A 19,416-nucleotide genomic window follows, 5' to 3' on the forward strand; every position below is an offset into this window, starting at 1 on the left:
ACAAACACATACTCTTGCTTTCTTGGGATGCGGGGGAGCGGACCTATAAAGTCACATTGCCAAACCTGCTATATTACCTTTCTATCGCATAATGACAAAGGGGTAGTCAAGGCAGGGGTCAGTCAAGCTTTGACCTCTTGACAGGTAATGCAGGAGTTGACCAATTCCTGTGCTTCCCTTTTAGTTAGGTGAATGCCCCAGGTGGCTGCTAGGTGAGCAGTGCAGTCGTGGCCAGGGTACCCATGCTGCCAATGCAGCCATTCTGCGGCTAGCACTCTAGGGGTCTGCTGGAGGGAGGGGCTGGGCAGCTTCTCTGGGGGTGGTTGAGCCTCTACTTCAGCAACAAGGGCTTCTGTGCTGCCTTTGGCTAGCTCATCCACTTGCCTGTTCCACTTTGCCTCTGGCCCTTCAGGTTTTCTGTTCCCATGTGCTGCACTAACATATCATATGTGTAAGGAAAGGCCTTCCTGTGCCATTTTCCACAAGGCCTCCCACTTTTCCCGGCTCCAGATGTCTCTTCTCCGCCTTTTGAAGTTTTCCCCCTTCCACAGGGGTAGCCACTTGGTGAAACCCTCCTCTACCATCCACAAATTGCAGTAGATATAAATGGGCTGTGTAGGGCGGCCTGGTCCCTCTACCAGTTCATACTTGGGTACTCTGACTACAGCAGCTAGCTCGGCATATTGCACCCTTTGACCATGTCCCCCTAGTGTGAGTTGCTTAAATCTATATGGCAGCCCCACTCCAGGTGCGACCTTTGGCTGAGCCGTCGGTAAACCAGACTTCTGTGTCTTCTCCAGTTTCTGTGTTGGGTGAAAAGGGAGGTGCTTCTTTGATGGGAGACAGTTCTTCAGAGCTGGCTGCATCTGGGTATATGATAATCGTGCTTTCTGTGATCTTTTCCACTAGCTCTGGATACCCCTTTGGGGTTACCTGCTGAGCCTGACTTAAAATATAATAGATCCCTTTTTGCACTGTTGTTTCTTGGGCTCGCCCTCCTGGCGGGATGTGTCAGTCAGACAATGCCATTCCCAGGATGGGCATCAGTGGTGGTTATGACAGTGGTCCCCTCTCAGGGCCTCTGTGGCTTTTAATGCTGCGGCTGCCACACACAGCATTTGTTCTAGCAGGGTGTATCAGGCTTCAGCCTCTTTCCAGCCCCGGCTCTAAAACCCAAGTGGTTTTCCCTCTGCCTCAGGTGTATCCCTTTGCCACAAGCTCCAATGGGGCCCCCCATTGGACACATTTATATGGAGTCAGAGCTCCCCTTCTGGGCGCTGTACTGCTAGGGAGGTGGGTGGTTACTGCCTCCTTGAGAGCTCGAATGGCATGTTAGTGCTTGGGGCTCCATTTCCACTGTGTCTTCTTCTTACACAAATTATATGGGGGCCGGGCCAACCCACTAAACTTGGAGACATGCAGACACCAGAAGTTAAGTGCTTCCAGCTGGGCTTGCAGTTCTTTTACATTGTTGGGGGCAGACGTAGCTACCAGGCTCTGCAGCTCTCTAGCCGATATGCTGGGTCCACCTTGCTGCCATTGGATTCCCAAGAATTCACACTGGGGCCCAGCTTCTTGGATCTTTTTGTTGGACAGTGTGAACCCAAACGCTTGCACCTTCTCCTTTAGGGACTCAAAAGCACAAATGGTTAATTCCCAGTCTTGGCCTCCCACCATGACGTTGTCGACATACTGCCAGATATGTGCCTCTGGATGACCTAATTGGACTTCATGGACTACCACAGCTAGCACTCTGTGGGCCAAGGTGGGGCTGTGCCCCAACCCTTGGGTAGGACTCTCTAGGTATACTGCTATCCCAGCCATGTGAAGGCGAACAAAGGCCAATGATCTTCATAAGTGGGGATAGCAAAGAACATGTTTTTAATGTCCACGGATCCCATCCACTGGGGGCCATAACACCTAATGCTTTCTGTTAGTGCAGGCATGGATGGGACCACAGCTGTCAGATGGTTGGTGTTGGCATTCAGAGCCCTAAAATCAACAGTTAATCGCCAATCCCCATTTGGTTCATGCACTGGCCACACCGGGTTGTTGTATGGGGAATGAGTTCGAATGATGGTTCCATCCTCCAGCTGCTGGTTGATAACGTCCTGGATGGGTTGCGTTGCTTTGGGGTGGGGGTGGTATTGAGATCAGTGTACCCCCTTCATGGCCGGCAGGGGGAACAGGGTCATGGAACATCGGGCTACTGCCGTCATTGTGTCTTCCTGCTTGCCTTCCTGAAATGTGGCGCAGCCAAACTGCCAGGTTTCCTGCTTAAATATAAACCACTTCCCCTCCAACACGTTTAGTCCCAGTAGGTTCGGCCCTCCCCGGAGCATTACAGCATCTTCTTGTACTATGGAGCCATTAGGCAAGATGACTGTGAGCCGGACTAGATGTCTCAGTCGTTTGGTACCTCCATTCCCCCTTCCATTCTGCACAGTCCAAAATGCACAGCTGAGTGCCAGTGTCTAGTAGCATGTTGATTGACCTTTTTCTTCTATTTAAACAAATTTTTATAGGCACTTGCATTAAGGGGTCAATATTATTCCATATTACCGGTCCCCGATCCTCTACTGCCCCCACAAAGGCCCCTTGCCCTTGGCCCACAACCTTTGCATGACCGTGGTGGGCAGCCCGTCAATTTGCTCTTTACTAAACCCTGCCGCCAGTAAATCTTTCCACATCCGTGTATACAGGGTCTTAGATTTTTCACCCCCACACTTTCCTGGACTTAGGGGGCCCCACTGACTCGCCGTCCCTTTTGGCTGCAACCATGGCCTTGGCCTGGCATGAGGGTTTATTTATTCTGTGTTTCAAAAGGAGGGGAAAGAGTTCTGCTAATTCCTGAATGGCTTCTCTTACCGGGTTTCCTATCATTGCCTGCTGCTTGGCCAGCATGGTGGCGGTGAAATCAGTGGGTGCTCGTCGACAGAACTTTTTCCACCTTATTAGTGTTGCATCAAGTTGATTTGCACGCTGTTGATGGTCTATGTTTCTTTCCAGTGCCAGCTGATATAAACAAAATACAGCCTCCTCCACATTAGACCACCCCTGACTGCTAGGGTGGAGCTCTCTTTCTGTGTTGGCATAGCAGCCGGCGACTGCCTGCACCGTGGCACTAAACAAGGTCGTGCTCCCTGTTGTTGCTACAAACTGCATTAGGGGAAAGCCGGGTCTCAGTACAAGCTGGGATGCTTCAGCGCAGTTAAGCCTTACTCCCGCTGTCCCTTCCATATACATTTGTATTAACCAATCCATTACTGGTTCCCCGGGCTTGGATCAGTACTGTTCCTGCAGACCTTGGATTTCCATCCTTGTGAAGAAGTGCTACTCTATCTGGGTGAGTTGTCCCTGATGAGCATGGGTCACTTGCATTGGGAAGGTTTGGGCCAGCTCTCCCTCTAAATTCTCTTGGGCTGGTGGGGCATAGGGAGGTGGGACCATGTGGGCCTCTTCTGAAAGTATCACATACTCGCCTTCTGGGTCACCCCACAGCTCAGTCTCTTGTATGCCACCATACACTGTCACACCCTTTCAAGGGGGGGCTCGATTGACTGCGCCACTTGTACCTTTCTCTCAAGGGAGGTGATTGCCTGTGCAACTAGTGTTTTCCCCTCCTGATGCTCTAGTATCTCCAGGCGGTTTTGTGCTTCTCTGGCCGTTGCAGAAGCCACACTACTAGAATCCTTTTCTTCTCTCAATTCCCTCTCAGACTGGGTTATTCACTCTTTTAGGGATTGGTTCTCTTGATGAAACTGAGTGGCCTCCTCCGCCCCCAGTCTTAAGCAAGTTGGCAGCCACCAAGACAAGCATCCTTTCTTGGGTCTGCCCTTCTACACGGCAGCGAACGTGGCCCACTGGCAGGGTACTGTGGTGGGATTGCTCCAGGTGGGTCTCAACCTCTCCTTATCCCACCCCGGATTCCTAGTACCTGTAACCTCTTCTATCAAAGCAATCAGCGGGGCCCACCCCTCTGTACCATTCTTCCCCCCCGAACTCTCCATCCTTGATCCTGTTCGTGATGTCAGTTTTTGTCACAGGCCAGCTAGGTGCTCTGACTATATCAGTCGTGAGGCTGCTGGGTTTGGGATCAAGGAGGTGAGTCGGGAGTGAAGTAAAGGCAAATTTACTTGTAACTTAGCACACAGCAGTTGACAGAAAGGTTCCTATGACAAACATAATAATAAAAAGCTAATAGTAAATAATAACAACAAATAGACAAAATGACAAAGAGTTCCCACATGGGGTTCACAACTTATCAGCAGTCCCTCTATGCCAGCTGCATGCCAAGTTGTTCCAGCGAAGTCAGGCGTCCCCAATCAATGCTGTCCGAGGGGTCACCGGGAAGATCCCTAAGTCAGGATCCAGTCCTTGCTCACACTGGGAATCCAGGGTCCAGGCTTGGTACAGCAATGGTCCTTCTGTCCTGTCCTTCATGCTGGTCACTTGACATACATGCTCCTTTATACCTTATCTTATGCTAATCTCTTGCCCTGCAGCTGTTACCCTATGGGATTAGAAGGTGTTAGAAATTATTATAAAAGGTTACTGCCTAAACTTGGACTCACCAAATAAGCAAATCATGCCACATCACTTTGGAGTTTGAGATTAGCATTTACTCCACCCAAGTTCAAGCCCTTAGTTTCTTCCTCTTTTTTCAGCTCCTCCTTGGATTTATGAAAGGTGCTAATTATATTTTGTGGTCAGGATTTGCTGTTATGGCTGAACCTTAAGTAAGAATGTCTAGATTAGCTGATGTTTGCAGTTTTATTTTTGGGGCCCAGTTAATCTCATGATCAGTGCAGACAATTAGTTTCAATGCTTTGGTTAAACTTAGGACAGGCAAGTTACATTTGCGGGTTACAAATTTGCAAACTGCATTAGCTAATATTAAAGGTCAGACAATTACCAGATATCTCCAAGAATATATATGTATTGATTTAACTCCTCTGGTTCTGGCTATCACACGTGGTCACTGCAGAGGGTAGGCACCCCTGGTCCCATCTACTTCAGGTAATAACCCTGAGTTGTAACCTGAGCTGGATACATTCCTGAGGGAGGGGGACACCTGCTGTCTTTGCCTACATGAGTGGCTTCACACACCTGGGTGGGAGGCCTTAATCTCCCTTTTGTTCTGGGTAGTTACATTATGGCTGGGAGACGGGGCTAGAGACTGCCAGTGTACCCAGTGATGCATTTCAAATTGGTTGTCTGGCAGCCAACAGCTGCTGGCCTTGTTATGATCAGGTAAATGAGGTCATAAGATCTATATAAGTTAAGGACTGCCCAGGAGATGGGGCAGCAGCCATGATGAGTACTGGACCATCCGAAACTTACTCTCTTGAAACTTGTGTACTGCTTGCCTCCAGAAGGAATCTCCATCTGTCTCTGGATGATACTTGTGAGTAAGCTATTTGAGATTTAACTAGATATATAGCTTGCAGTAACTCAGATGTGTGCTCAAAGGCTATCATGCCACTTTGCTCTAAGGGTTATTCTTTGATATTTCTCCACCCTGTACCCCATTCCAAACCTACTCCTTGTAATCAATAAAGTTCTCTGTACCTAGTGTGGGAGACTTATTAGGAGATGGTCTAGATCATGCCTTGGGGTCCCCTTGGTCCAGCTGGCTAAGGGAGACCACTGTTGGTGCTTCAGGCTAAGGGAAGCACACCAAGTTCTTGCAGTGGGTCGAGTACCCTCAAGGACTACTAGGCCTATGTTTCCCAGGGGGCACAGGGCCAAGATCAGTCTAGACCATGGGTGGTGGCAGCATTACCTCCCAGCTTGTGGGTGTGCTCTAGGATGGGGGTCGGCCAGATGTGAGGTGTCCCCAGGGAGGCACTTGGGGCCTGGAAGGTGGTCGGACGTAGTGAGGTAGGTGGCTCAGGGCACCCCCCGCTGGCCCACCACAGGCTACATCAAGGAAAATAGCATAGAATTTACCATACTCAATAAGATCATTTGCTTGTCTACCCTGGCATTCAGCTTTTGACAGTGAAATGCAAAAATAAGTTCTGCCTGTATTCCCCAGCTGTATATCTAGGCAAAGGGAGAATTCCTTCCCGATCTGTCCTTTCTAACCCAGCTGAAGTATTCATATCTTGAATCAGGAGGTTAACGTACAAGTTGATTATGTACAACTATAAGGAATTAAGACTTTTTTTAGATAAAACATAATGAAGTGCAGAGAGAAATGTTTGAGTACTCCTAAACAAACTAAGCTTTAGAAGATGTTATCTTTCTAATTTTTCTTTATCTCTTTTTTTAACACTTCTCTCCAATTATATTTTTCCCCTGAGCCAATTTTATCCTTTGTCATTAGGCAAATATGAGTTTTGTCCTATATCCCATACCCCAAGTTTTGAATGAAGCTAAAGCAAATAAGGATGTGTCTACATACCAGCAATCTCAATTTATTAACTGTTTATTATTAGGGGCAAGTCCTGGCATGATCAGAGTTGCTCCTAAACCCATACCGCCTAAATGTGGAGTGTTCATTTTATACCTACATGCTGCCTACTCAGAACTCCTACAACTTGCTTTTTCTTCACTTCTACCCTTTCCCTTCATTTCTTATACAGGGGAGAAAATGCTTAGCCTAGCGTACACTTCTCTGAATCACAACAGTCTTGTTCGAGCTACTGGCTCCTTGCAAGTTCAGGGAGGATAAAAGTTAAAATGCAACTTCGTGACCCTTATCACAGTGGCTATTAAGACATAGCCTGCATTAGATGCTGAAAATAAAGTGGGAAGGCAAAATACCAAACAGAACCCAGGACGCAGCCTGTCTGACTCGCAAAGAATTTCTTCCCCTCCTCTGCCTGAACAAAATACAATGAAGATGCAGCGGAAGATGTACCTAAAGCCCTCCAGACAAGGGAGCAACTCCCTAGGTTTCATTTACGTCCAAGATGGACCCAGATGACAATTCATTTACATGGGAGACAGAGAAAAGAAAGCCCGATGCAAAGACCGCAGTGAATTCTGGGATCAGAGAAACAGGGGAGCACTGCATGATGGGAAATCTGTGCTCCAAATGCTAATCAACCCACATTTACACACACCCCGCTCAGCATTTATCAGACCAATTCTAATCTGGATTTGCAAAGGACTTGTCGTTTCCCCCCCCCACACACACACACACACACACCTCATTTAACCAGAACTAAGCAGAAGTGAAGTTTTAATAGGCATCTCAGACCATCCGGGGAGGGGGGGAACGACAAGTCCTGGCTTTCATCCAGAGGATAGAAGCAAAGCAAGAAAGAAGAAGGCAGCATTCTGTAAACTGGACTCCATCTCAGGCAACATATGGATCTATGAAACTTGTAACAAGCTGTATCACTCTCAACTTGAATTTGTCAACCACAAGCGGATTCGTCAGGCACATGACTTACGCATACAGCATGATCCAGAGGATTGATGATTGCCTGTTATAGAGAATCAGGCTAAAATAAAACTATTTGGGAACAGATAATTTAGTTAATTTAAACCAAATCCATCAAATTACACTGGCAGGCTTCAAGGACAAACTTTACATTTTTTTCTATTCTTCTCACACCCCCGGTTGAGTGTCAAACTGGTGTATCTTTAAATAAGGAAAAAGGCACCACTTTTTCACCTGAAAAACATTAAGGAAACAGATATTTTGGAATGTACTAAAAGTTGCTTTTGTAAAATTTCTCCAGCTATCGCAGATGGAAATTATGTTTTTTTCTTAAATTATATGAAAGATCCTGGTCTTTGATTTGGCATTCTTTTATTTATTTCATGTTACTTGTACTGCATACAGATATCTTCCTTTGCTGCAATAAACATTTTCAGTGCTGTTGGCCAGGAGCTGGTGTGGTAAATGTCCTTTTAGGAGAAGAAGCCACCTAAGTGGCAACATTTTCCTAAATCTCTTTATCATTTACACATTGTAATCATAAAGTGCAGCTAAAGGAGGGGACATTCTTTGGGAGCACTCTGCCATAAAGACATGAATGAATGTGGAGAAAGGAGAGGTCTGTGCTGTAGTAATCTCCTGAAAAGCACGGTGGCTAAGCCATGCCTCAAAGAATCTTCTAGTACTGAATTACGTTGCATAACAGGGTATCTTTTTTGTCCCTTGTGGGTGGTTTAACCTCCAACCTGGCTAACAGTTGAACAAAAGGAATTTCTTAAAGAGCCTCTTGTAATCCCATAGATTTTTTTCAAGTTTTTAGTTTTCTTCCTTTCCAGTGATTTACAGGAAAAAACCTAGAAACATGACAGCAAAATAGAAGAGCAGATCACCATCCCTCCTTTGCATTGTTGTCCTCATGAAATTTGTTGATGGCACAAAGTTGGCAGTCATCAGCAATACAGAGATGAATCCAAATATCAAGGAGGAAAAATTGGTTGACCTTGAGAACTAGAAAACTAAAAATGAAATGAAATTCAATAGCTCTAAGGGCAAGGTCAGGCACTGAGGGAGTAGTAACAAGAGTTTCTATTATAAGATGTTCATCATTTGTAGACAGTGGCAGACTAGAAAACCTGAGTGTATTAGTCAATTAGAGGATAGTCATGTAAAAGGCAGGTGCATTCCTAGGATATATCCAGAAAGGAATTGGCAATAGAAAGGAGGAGCTATTAATGCCATTATACAAGGCTTTGGTGAGAATAATGTATACTATATATCATTTACAATTGTGTAAGTTTTTGTTAACTGAAACAGGTGCAGAAAGAGGTCCTAGGATGATCAGAGTAATTAAGCACCTATTTTACAGAAGAAGGCTAACAAAGGTTTCATTTCTTTAGCCAAGCAAAACAAAGGCTGGGATGTGATATGACTGCTGTTTATAAATATACCAAGGGATAAATACATTTGGGAGAGAAAAGATAAGCAAAAGGACAATGTAGGCACAAAAAGGGTAGCAATTAGAACCAGGGACTGGGATTCTGGTGGCAATCTAACCACTAGGGACTAGGATTCTGGAACAGTTGTCCACTAGGAATAGTGGGCATAGAAGCCTAACTTATTTTTAAGATGGAACTTGGTACATTGATTAAAGGGTTTACATGGTATGATTGTTATATTTTGGGACAATGACATGGAAGGGAATTTCAGGTGCTATATTCCTTTACTTTTTCTTACCAGGGCCATCCTGAGCCGCATTCCAATACAAAAATGGTACTTTGAATATTTTTGTCTTAACAGAGAAGTTGTTACCTTTAACCACTTCCTAGAAGAAGCAGCTGAGAAAGAGTTCCGTGGAAAAGCCAGACTCCAGCACTTCATTGAGAATCTCTTGCAGCGTGTTGATCTGGCAGAAAGACAATTAGAATACTATCAAAATCAGCAGATTATATGCAACTACAGTAATGTCAATGAACATGTGGTAAGCTAGTGATGTCGTCTCATTAATTATATTCTAGTTCACTGCTCCAGGGAAAGTTATTGAATGTGAACGTTAATAGATTCAACAAGACTGAATAATTGAGAATGCAGTCTTACTTGTGAAGTGTTTTCATTTTTGTGTACTTAAGGGTTTAAGAAGTCTCTCTATGTGTTTGGCATAATATATACCATGTTCAACAAAGTAAGTAGTAAATGGGGCATTTGACACACTTATGGTGCCTATACATGTGCTCTGACACATTTTATATAGAATGTATAGGAGCTGGAGCATTCTAATTAGAATGCTTCAGTGTGCTGCAGTGTCATATGTATTCTGTGTCCCACATTTCATAATGCCGGCAGGGGCACTTTAACTAAAACTCGTTGAGTGAGCATTAGTTAAAGTGCCCCCTGCTGCCATTTTGAAATGTGGGACACAGAATATACATGACGCTATGGCGTTTTAATTAGAATAGCTGTCCAGGAACCACTGTAATTAAAATGCTGCCCCCTCACCCCAACCCCAGAGCACGTGTATAGATACTCTTGGATTCTAAGCTTAATTGAACTTTACCTGTAACTTTAAAACTCAGTGTAATGCATAATGGTGAAAACACATTTAAACATAGTGAACACATAGTAAATTAGATTGGATGATTAATACGGGTGGGGAAGGAAGGATGTTTTGCTTGGATTATCTGGGATATTCACAGCTGTAACACACAAGCTGAGCTACTTGCTGTTGTTGGAACTAAGAACACAAGACGCTATTTGAAGCTAGTATCTGAAGCCACACAGAGCAGAAATAAATGCCTTTCTATTCTTAGAATCATAGAAGCATAGAATAGAAGGACTGGAAGGGACCTGTAAGATCATTGAGTCCAGTCCCCTGCCATGGGCAGGAGGTAATTGGGCTCAAACAAGCTCCATGAGGTGCTTGTCCAGCCTCCTCTTGAAAACCTCGAGGGATGGTGACTGCATCACCTCTGCTGGGAGTGTGTTCCAGATCCTAGCTACCCTTATGGACAAGAATTTTTTCCTTATGTCTATCCTAAATTTTTCCTCAACTAGCTTGTGCCCTTTGGACCTTGTCCTCCCAAGGGGTGCCTTTCTGAAGAGTTGTTCCCCTAGATCTTGGTGTTTGCCCCTGACATGCTTGTAGGTGGCTATCAAGTTACCTCTCAGTCTTTTCTTACTCAGACTGAACAGGCCCAGTTCCCAGAGTCTTTTCACAGGGCCTATCTCCCAGGTCCCTGATCGTGTGGGTGGCCCTTCTTTGTACTCTTTTAAGCTTATCCACATCCTTCTTGAAGTGCGGTGCCCAGAACTGGACATAGTACTCCAGCTGTGGCCTCTCCAATGTTGAATAGAGGGGGAGGAGCACCTCCCTGGGTCTGTTGGTTACACATTGGCTGATGCACGCTAGAGTTGTTTGTCCTGTTGGCAACTTCATCACACTGATGACTCATTCTTTGTATTCATCCTTTGGTCGATTGTCACCCCCAAGTCCCTTTCAGATGCAGTGTCAGCTAGTGGACCACCACCCATTGTATAGTTGTGAAGCTTCTTCCTACCCAGGTGAAGGACCCGGCACTTATCCCTGTTGATCTGATTCATCTGATTGCATTCAGCCCATAGAACCAGCATGTCAAGATCATACTGGATATTTGCCCTGTCTTCAGATATGCCCACATTTCCCCACCACTTGGTGTCATCTGCAAGTGTAATCATTGTGCTTTCCACTCGCTCATCCAGGTCATTGATAAAGATGTTAAAGAGCATGGGCCCAAGCACTGATCCCTGGGACGATCACTGGAGATGGCGCTCCAGGATGAGGCCACCCCATCAATTACCACTTGCTGGGATCAGCTGCTGAGCCAGTTGCAACCCACCTCACCATAGCCAGGTCTAGGCCAGTACACCCAAATTTAATTGAGAGACTCTCATGGGAAACAGTATCAAAGACCTTGCTGAAGTCTAGGTAGATGATGTGTACCTCATGTCCCATGTCCAGCTGGTTAGTTACCTGGTCATAAAAGGACACGAGGTTTGTTAGGCATGACCTCCCCTCAACAAAGCCATGTTGGTTCATTCTCAGCACCCCACCAGTTATGACCTTGTGGTTTATGGCCTCCTTGATGATTTTTTCAAAGATTTTTTCCAGGATCAAAGTTAGACTCACCAGTCTATAGTTAGTAGGGTTGTCCCTCTTCTCTTTCTTACCCTTAATTCCATTCATTCAGGACCACTCCAGAGTTCCATGACTCTTCAAACAGTCTTGCCAGAGGCACCACTCTGAGTTCGGCCAGTTCTTTCAGGACTCTCGGGTGCAGGTCATCTGGCTCAGCCAACTTAAAAATATCCAGATGTTCTAAGAGTACATTCACCTGTTCAGGGCTGATTTTATGTGGGCTAGTGTCATCGCCATATTCTCTGGGCCTCTGGACAGGTGACAAGTTCACGACTGATTTAAAAAATACTAATGCGAAGTAAGAATTAAGGAGCTCTGCCTTTTCACAGGGATCAGCTGTGGGCTTCCCCTCCATATTCAGTAGGGGAACCCACAGTGCAGCTTGATTTTTTTCTTGCTCCCTAAGTACCTATAGAAGGACTTTTTATTGTTTTTTATTTCAGTTTCCAGCTTGATCTCGATGCATGCCTTGACTTTCCTTGTCTCATACCTGCAGGCCCTGGCTGTCTGAGTGTACTCTTCTCTGGATGCTGAACCATTTTTCCATTGCATGAACACTCCTTATTTCTTTTTGAAAAGTTCCCTGATGTCCCTGTTGAGCCAAGTGGGTCTCTTGGCCCCTTTCCCTCCTTTTGACTGCATGGGGATGGCCTCTTTTTGAGCAATGGGAATTGCCTCCTTAGGGAAGTGGCACCATTCCTGAACTCCCAAGTTGTCCAGTCGCTGATTGCAAAGGGCCTTTCCAACTAGACTCCTGAGTTTACCAAAATTTGCCCTTCTGAAGTCAAGGACTTCTGTTCTGCTTGTAGAATTCCCAGCCTTTGGGTGGATGGTGAATCTAATCAAATCATGGTCACTGTCACCCAGAGTACCTCTCATCTTCAGGTTGCCTACCATGTCTTCTCTTTTGGTCGGCACCAAGTTCAGAGGGGCTTTCCCCCTAGTTGACCCCTCCACAGCCTGTGACAGATGGTCTAAAATTGCCAAGAAGTTTGTTGACCTGCTGGAGCTGACTGAATGGTCTTCCCAGCAGATGTCAAGGTAGTTGAAGTCACCCATGACAATCAAGTCCTTAGTGCTGGCTGCTTTGGCCAGTTCTCTGCAGAATATCCTGTTGTGCTCCTCTTCTTGGTAGGGAGGCCTATAGTGGACTCCCACTATCAGGTCCCCTTCTCCTGAGCCCCCTTGCATCTCAAGAGACTTCCCCATGTAATCAAATGTGAGGGGAGGGGAGGGGTACTGCTCTTTCACATAGAGGGCTACCCGTCTCCACCCTTCTTCCCAACCCGATCCTTCCTGTAGAGCCTGTAGCCCTCAATATCCACTGCCCAATCATATGTATCATCCCATGAAGTCTCCATCAACCCAATGATGTCAAAATCCTTGTCTGCCAGAAGGAGTACCAGTTTGTCCTGTTTATTGCCCATGCTTCTGGCATTCCCATAAAGACATCTGAGTTCATCCTTAGTCATCTCAGGTTTTCTGTCCCTCTGCAAGTGTCTTGGGGCATCTCAGGTTTTCTGTCCCTCTGCAAGTGTCTTGGGGCATTGATAATCATCTGGATGATAATCATCTACATGAATACCCTCCTCTGGGCCATCTTGGCCAGAGGATTTATACCCAATAGTGGAATCTACCCCCACTACCCTGGGTGTGTCTAGTTTAAAGCCCTCCTCAGCAAGTCTGTGATTCTTGTGGAAAAGAGCTTCTTCCCTCTGCCTGTGAGGTGGATACTATCTCTTGCATGCAGACCAGTGCTGTTGAACTGCATACCAAGGTTGAAGAATCCAAAACCAATTCAGTGACACCATCTCTGAAGCTTTTGGTTGACTTCCTCAATGCATTCCTCCCTCTGATGGCCACAGCCTCTAACTGGGAGGATTGAGGAGAAGACCACTTGTGCTCCTAGTTCCTTGAGCTTCACCCCCATAGTCTTGTAGTCACTCATTATTCTCCTGGGGTTGTTTCTTGCCATGCCATTGGTGCCTACATGGACATAGAGCATGGGATAGTAGTCCTTAGGGTGGACCAGCTTTGGAATCCTGTCCATTACATCTTGGATCCTGGCATCTGGATGGCAGCAGACCTCTCGAGCAAGGGGGTCTGGGTGACAGATGGCATCTTCTGTTCCTTGCAGCAGGGAGTCTCCCACAACAATCCCCCTTTTTATGCTTTGATGGGGGTGGCTGTTCCCCTTGTTCTTGATGCGGAGGGTGCAGATGCCTCATCCAATGATAACGTCAAGGCTGCATAGTTGTGTAAGGCTGTCAGTAGAGCAGCTGATGCATGTTGTGGCTCTGAGCCTGATGTGACCAATTTTCACTCTCCATCATTGGGGGCATCGTGCTGAAGCTCACTCTTCTTCCTGATCTCTCTGACACTCTTCTCCAGGTGCAGGGTCTGTCAGTAGGCATCAATGTCCTTCGCATGATCCCTGATGGAGTTCCCTCACCCGGTCTGCCAGAGTCTCCACCAGTGAACACATCCCACAAGTAGGAGTGCCCGGAGCCCAGATCCCAGCCCTCAGCAGACACACCAGGCAGCCTCCACAGCCTGGAGTCAAGGGCTCCATCTGCGTGGAGGCTGTTCCAAGCTACATTACTACTTCTCTACCAGTAAATGGCCAGCTAGAGTAAAGGGCCTGACAGGTTTGTCACTGGATTGAACCACAATAACAGGAGTATAATGGGCTATATTGGGGAAAAGCCTTAGTGCATTTTATCTGGAATGCTTCAGAGGGACTTGAAGCAGGATAATAGATAACATCTATTGTACATCAGACAAAAGACTTTCTCCTGGGGGACATGCAATGTCTGTTCATTGCCTTAGCAGATAGTGACAACTACTGAATAATCTAGGTATGCCTTTGAGATCACTCATGCAGGTACTGATTAGCCTCACCCTCTTGAGTTCATGAGATTATAAAAACCCAAGGTGATATGGCTGCAAGCAGTTGCATCTTAGTAGGATGAAAGACATTGTTAAGGAAATCCAAGAGTAAAGCATGAAAAATACAGCAGAAAATAATGTTTATAGGAATAATATTTTTGCATGCATCTCAGACAACTATGTATCTAATCACTGACTATGCATATTCTGTTATCCTTTTAGGCAGGGGACACAACACATTTCACATGTTGTCTTAAAGACTGCATCATCCCCAAAATTCTTTTCCTCCTGGTTATGAGAGTATGATTTTCCTTTTAAATAGGTATTGGGAACAACTTTGGGGCATCCGATGGCTTTTGGCCATGTTTGATAAATCTAATTTCAGTGTTTTAGCCCAGGTCTCAGTGAACTGATAAAGGGACCCTGAGGTCCCTTCCAACCCTAATTTTCTATGATTTTCTATGGATATGGAAAACGCAAAGTAGGAAAATTTAGCTAGTCATTGCCCACATTTTAAGCAATCTCTTAGGGCTGTCAACCTGGCACCTTTCACAAGCACTAAAGTACATATTACGTTTTTTTAAAGAAAAAGTCAAGTTCAAATTAATAAATGCTACTGGCTGTTAGTGTTCATGGATATTGAGAAGTGTAGCATCATATCAAACACCATCCTAGAGAGTCTACAGACAAAAGGACATGACCAAAGACTCATAGTCCCATTGTGAACTGAGAAACTATAAAAAGGCTAAGGCCCATGAAACTGGTGAAATGCTACCTGGGTTATATAACCAACCAGAAGGGTGTTTTCCTGCAGTTTTCTTTAGCTGTAGTCCTATACAGGCCTCAAACCACAAAGCATTATTCTGTATGTAGAGTTTAAATGGATGGAAAGGAAAGCAGAATTAATGGAACTTTTTGTTATTCTCTGTGATTTTTAAATTTAAGTCTGTGGGGATTTTTTGTCTTAAAATCCTTGCCAAACAGAATGAGGGTTTTGGGTTTTCTTTTGCCTGCAGTTTGAGTGGACATAATCTGAAATTATTTGCCAACAGGTCAGGAAGAGTGTATACCTGAGTAAATATGTTAGTCCTCTGTGCTGCCAGAGAACCTGAAGACCCAGTCCTTACTGAAACCAAACTCCCCTCGACTTGAAGGAGTCATGCCTGAGTAAGGATTGCAAGTCAGGGCTCAAAGTAACTGCATAGAGGACTATCAGAGGGAGAACAATGGGTGTAACAGAACAGCCCTGTTAAATGACTGAAATCTGATTATTAGATTTCATTAAAAAACACTTCCACTGCACCAGGTCAGATACTTGCCCTGGTAAAGTTTGTGTGCATCCCCAGGGTGCAAAACAGCCTCAATCAGCTACCTAGGAATTACCCTGAAGTAGGGAAATCCCTGTCTGATTTTGAGTTGGCTACATAGGTAACCCCCAGTGAAGAGAGGATAGACAGGTGGTCCATGCTTTGAGAATTCCATAATACAAAATGAACCCTTGAGAAATTGCAGCCAGACAGCTTGTAACAGCTTTGAGGCTGCCATTTTGCCAAAAACTAAACCAGTTGCACCTGGGATTTTGGAAGGAAGGATGAAAGAGGAAGAAGTGGTAAAATCAAGTGTTGTTCTCTTCCTTCCATACACTGAATGCTACTCAAGGCAAGCTAAGAACCTAAGCCAGAGATCTTAATTGTCTTAATTGTTCCTGTAAATGAAGTATATTTTGGCAAAAGTAAAGACTGTAAGGGAAAATTTATTTAATGCAGTTTACTCTTGCACTATAGCTTATTAATTATCTTGAACACAATAATTACCTTTACTGTATCTACACTGTTTAATCCAATGTAAAGTAGCTACATTCAGCCCACACTATTCTTCTTTAGCAATTTACTTTGATTATAGTTACAATAAGAAATTGAAAAAAAAAATCTTACCCATGAGTTTAAAAAAAGATTTAATAAGTTGAAAGCATAATCAGTATAATCAGCAGTAAAAAGGCAAAGAACTTTTCCTCCTAATATTTCTACCAGTAAACGAAGAGAAAGAAATAAAGTTTTCTACGTACATTGCATATGTAAAATTGTTGTTATTAGCTGTCTTCATCGTATCTCCATTTCAGCCTTTCTATCTGGTCTGTTCCAAATATTCTCCACAGGCCACTGCTTCTAGCATTGGTGTTGCCGGATCCTGTGGGGTGCACTGTGGTGCTACAGGGCATCTCAGGAGATGACCCATGGTTTGCTTCTCCTGACAAACACATTGGTCGGTTGCATAGAGGCCCTGTGATTTCATGACAAAGTTGCATCTGCCGAAACCCACTCTCAATCTGTTCATGCTTTGCCACATGTGCCAATTGTCTTTGCCATGTGTGCCATTTGTAATTGGAGCCAGATTCTAACTCCTCACTGGGGGGTTTTCCTCATTGCCTCCATTCAACAGGAGTGGGTTTTAGATAGCTTGTTATAATTCTGTTTGTATCAATTAAGGCAGTGTCAATATGGGTACTGTGACTTGAGAGTCCTCAGGTGGTGCAGGCACATTCAGCCATAGAGAAAAAAAGTGCTAAGGCAGTAGTGCATAGGATGGATACATGTGCTTCTCACTTGAAATTTGTGAGCTTTTGCAGAATGTTGTTTCATATGTTGATGTTGGCTTTGGTATTTAATATGTGCTTTTTGTAAGTGTTCAATCTAGTGTTACTCCTAAGCAGACCGGGTGTTTCTGATGTTCAAGACTCTGGTCACCGCAGGTGACATTCAAGTGTTGTTCCACATCCCATTTGCTCAGATGCAAAGAACAGATTTGGGTTCTGCTAGGTTTCAGTTTCAGGAAATTATTTAGATAATAATCTGATATCTTGTTCAGTGCCTTCTCCTGGATCTTCTCTGTGTCCTCAAAATTCTTCTGCTGTGCGGTAATGTGGAGGTTGTCAACATAAATGAAACACTGGCATTTAGCAGGAAGTGTCTGACCGTGTAGATGTTGAATAAAACTGGGGCGAGCACACTGCCTTATGGTAAGCTTTTCTTTTGAGAGTGTCACAGAGCACTTAGGCGCCCTGCTCCTTTTAGAGAGGGGAAACTGCTAGGAAAGAGCCCTAGCAGTGAGTGAGGAGCCTGTTGCAGAGCACTCAGGTGCCTTGTGCCTAAGAGCAGAAAACAGCTCAGGAGAGACCCCTAGTGGCAAGAAGGGGGAGGCCCAGCTGCCAGTTACCAGGGCACCCAGAGTAACAGGTGCTGGTTGCCAGGACAACCACTGGGGAGCCAGCTAACAGGAAGGGGCAGGGCCTGACCCATATAAGCCCAGGCAGTTCCCCTCTGGCAGCCAAGGGAGGAGGAGCTCGGCTAGTGCAGACAGAGGGGAGAACCCTGACTGCGTGAGCAGCCCCAGGTCGCTGCTGGGGGTTGGAGTGTTTTCCTGGTAGGGATTGAATGTTGTTTGGCCAGATGGTCTAGCCTTTTATGTTATAGCCCAGGGGTTTTGTGTTTTTGTGTTCGCTGTTTTGAACCGGAGGACCGGATGAGGCTATTAGGGGTTGGAAGAGGCCTCATAGGGGCTCCACAGTAGCGTGGGGATCCTGGCACCAGACAGGTCGCAGCATTTGGGGTGTATTGACCCCAGCCCCAGAGCAAGGGGGAGCAGTGAGAAGCCCCAGAGCAAGAGGGGGCAGTGAGGAGCCTGGAGATAGGGCCACAAGGAGTGAGGAGCCCCAGAGCAAGGGGGCAGTGCGATGCCCCAGAGCAAGGGAGCAGTGCAACGCCCCAGAGTGAGGGAGCATTGTGAAACCCCAGAGTGAGGGGGCATTGTGAAACCCCAGAGTGAGGGGGCCAGTGAGGAGCTCAGAGAGAGGACCACGAAGAGTGAGAAGCCCCAGGGCAAGGGAGCAGTGAGAAGCCCCAGGGCAAGGGGGGGCAGCGAGAAGCCCCAAGGAGGTAAAGGAGAGGGCCAAGTCACAACAAGGCCCAGGTCAAAACCACGTCAGTACCATTTGCAAGGCTTGGGCTGCAGTGTAGGGGAGGAAAAGGAGCTGCAGATAGCGCCCCCTGGCACCGGGGCACATAAAGTGGGCAGCCTCCCGCTAATTACATCAATCAATCAATTAAGATCAAGGCATGGCAGACGAGTAAGCAGGCGGTTGGCCCATAACAGGAGGGTGGTGTCCCCAATAGAAAGGCTCCAGTATCAATACTCCTGTCACAGAGCTCCAGCTGCCAGTTGCCAGGGCAACCAAATTTAGCTGGTGACCTACACCTGCCAGTGGTCAGCTGACTGGAAGAGGCAGGGCCTGGTTCACATTTAAACTCCCAGGCTGGCAGTTCCCCACTAGCAACCAAGAGAGAAGGAGCTCTGCCGGAGCAAACAGAGGGGAGAAGCCTGACTGCATGAGCAGCTCCTGATTGCTGTTATGGGGTGGAGAATTCCCTAGTAGGGACTGAATGATGTTTAGCTGGATGGCTTAGATTTTATGTTGTAGCCCAGGGGCTTGTTTTTTGTGTTTGCTGGTTAGAACCAGAGGTTTGGGTGAGGCTATCAGGGGTTGGAGGAGGCCTCATAGGGGAGCCACAGCTAGGTGGAGACCCCAGCCCCAGAGAGGGGGGGGGCAGCGAGAAGCCCCAGAGAGGGGGGGCAGCAAGAAGCCCCTGGTGGAGGCAGCGAGAAGCCCCAGAGAGGGGAGGCAGCTTTGATGAACTCCCAGTGAGGCACCCAGTAAAGCACAGCCACGGAGAGCCCAGGGAGGGCAAGGGGGCCAGAATAGAGTAAGGCCCAGACTAAATGATGTGAGTACCATCTGCAAGGCTTGGGCTGCAGTGTAGGGGAGGAAAGGAGCCACAGATAGTGCCCCCTTGCATTGGGCCGGTAAAATGGGCAGTTCCCACTTAATTAACATCTTTTAATTAATCAGTTAACAACAAGGCATGGCAAGCGATAAGGCAAGCAGTTGGCCCATAACAGGTGGGCGGGG

At 46.1% G+C, this 19,416-nt stretch overlaps 1 protein-coding gene across 3 annotated transcripts in view; it reads left to right on the plus strand.

Moving 5' to 3' along the window:
• The window catches only part of ZNF365 (zinc finger protein 365), a 40,701-nt gene that overhangs the window by 11,904 nt on the left and 9,381 nt on the right, over positions 1–19,416 (plus strand). For all 3 annotated transcript variants that reach the window (XM_019538455.1, XM_019538456.1, XM_019538457.1), the window contains exon 3: positions 9,194–9,374. In XM_019538455.1, coding sequence (XP_019394000.1) covers positions 9,194–9,374 — 181 coding nt within the window. The remainder of the gene's footprint in view (positions 1–9,193; positions 9,375–19,416) is intronic.

Source organism: Crocodylus porosus, unplaced genomic scaffold (genome assembly GCF_001723895.1).
Source record: "Crocodylus porosus isolate Cpor-Errol unplaced genomic scaffold, CroPor_comp1, whole genome shotgun sequence".
Lineage (NCBI taxonomy): Eukaryota > Metazoa > Chordata > Crocodylia > Crocodylidae > Crocodylus > Crocodylus porosus.